Source organism: Eimeria mitis, genomic scaffold (genome assembly GCF_000499745.2).
Source record: "Eimeria mitis Houghton genomic scaffold, Emh_scaff1879, whole genome shotgun sequence".
NCBI classification, from domain to species: Eukaryota; Apicomplexa; class Conoidasida; order Eucoccidiorida; family Eimeriidae; genus Eimeria; species Eimeria mitis.
The window spans coordinates 3446-4213 of NW_013570201.1; the positions used below are offsets into that span (position 1 = coordinate 3446).

At 59.6% G+C, this 768-nt stretch overlaps 2 protein-coding genes across 2 annotated transcripts in view; one reads left to right on the forward strand and one right to left on the reverse strand.

Moving 5' to 3' along the window:
• Positions 1 to 114: 114 nt before the first annotated feature.
• On the reverse strand, positions 115 to 582 carry EMH_0045070 (uncharacterized protein; the record flags this gene model as incomplete). Its single annotated transcript, XM_013496028.1, has 1 exon — positions 115 to 582. One exon carries the CDS (start codon positions 580 to 582, stop codon positions 115 to 117), a length of 468 nt encoding a protein of 155 aa, XP_013351482.1.
• A 100-nt stretch (positions 583 to 682) lies between these two features.
• Positions 683 to 768, forward strand: part of EMH_0045080 (uncharacterized protein) — a gene marked incomplete at both ends in the record, with an annotated part of 420 nt that continues 334 nt past the window's right edge. Inside the window, one exon of the mRNA XM_013496029.1 lies at positions 683 to 766. Coding sequence (XP_013351483.1) covers positions 683 to 766 — 84 coding nt within the window. The remainder of the gene's footprint in view (positions 767 to 768) is intronic.

The window sequence follows — 768 nt, forward strand, 5'->3', positions numbered from 1 at the left end:
AGAAGCAGCTGTGGCTTTGTGCCGCTGTTGGTGCTGCTGTTGCTGCTGCTGCTGCTGTTGCTGCTGCTGCTGCGCCTGCTGTTTCTGCTGCACGTGCTGGTCGGGGACTGTTGTCTAGAGGCGGAACTGCGGCTGTTGATCTTGGTCTTTGCTGCTGTCGCTGCTGCTGCTGCTGTTGCTGAAAGGAGACACTTGATCTGCTTGATCCTTGTTTGGGGGCAGCAGCAGTATCTTTCTTTCCTCTGCTGCAGCAGCTTGCTGCAGCAGCTGCCGCAGCTCCTCATCGTGTTTAGGGAGACGCTTAACAAAGGCCGCATGCAGCAGATCCAGCGATGTCCGCTTCCTCTTTATGCCTATCCCTTTGGGCAGCTGGTGCAGCTGCTGCTGCGGCTGCCACCCCTGCCCCTGCTGCTGCTGCTGCTGCCGCTGCTGCTGCTGCTGCTGCAGCTGCAGCCTGTGCTGCTGCTGCTGGTGCTGCCTGCGCGCTACGAAATTTGAATATGGGTCCGCAAAGAAGTCACCGAAGAACCGCCAGCGGTCCACCCAGCGGCGCTGCTTCGGGTGATACAGCAGACAACGCATCGCAAGCCTGCAGCAGCAGCAGCAACAGCAGCAGCAGCAGCAGCGGCAGCAGTGGTGGTGGTGGTGGTGACGGTGGTTGTGAGGTGGAAGACTCAAGGCAATGCAGGGGCAGACACCGGCGGACACAGCACCAAAGAAGAGACAGAAGGACAGAGACAAAGAGCAACAGAGCAGCAGCAGCAGCAG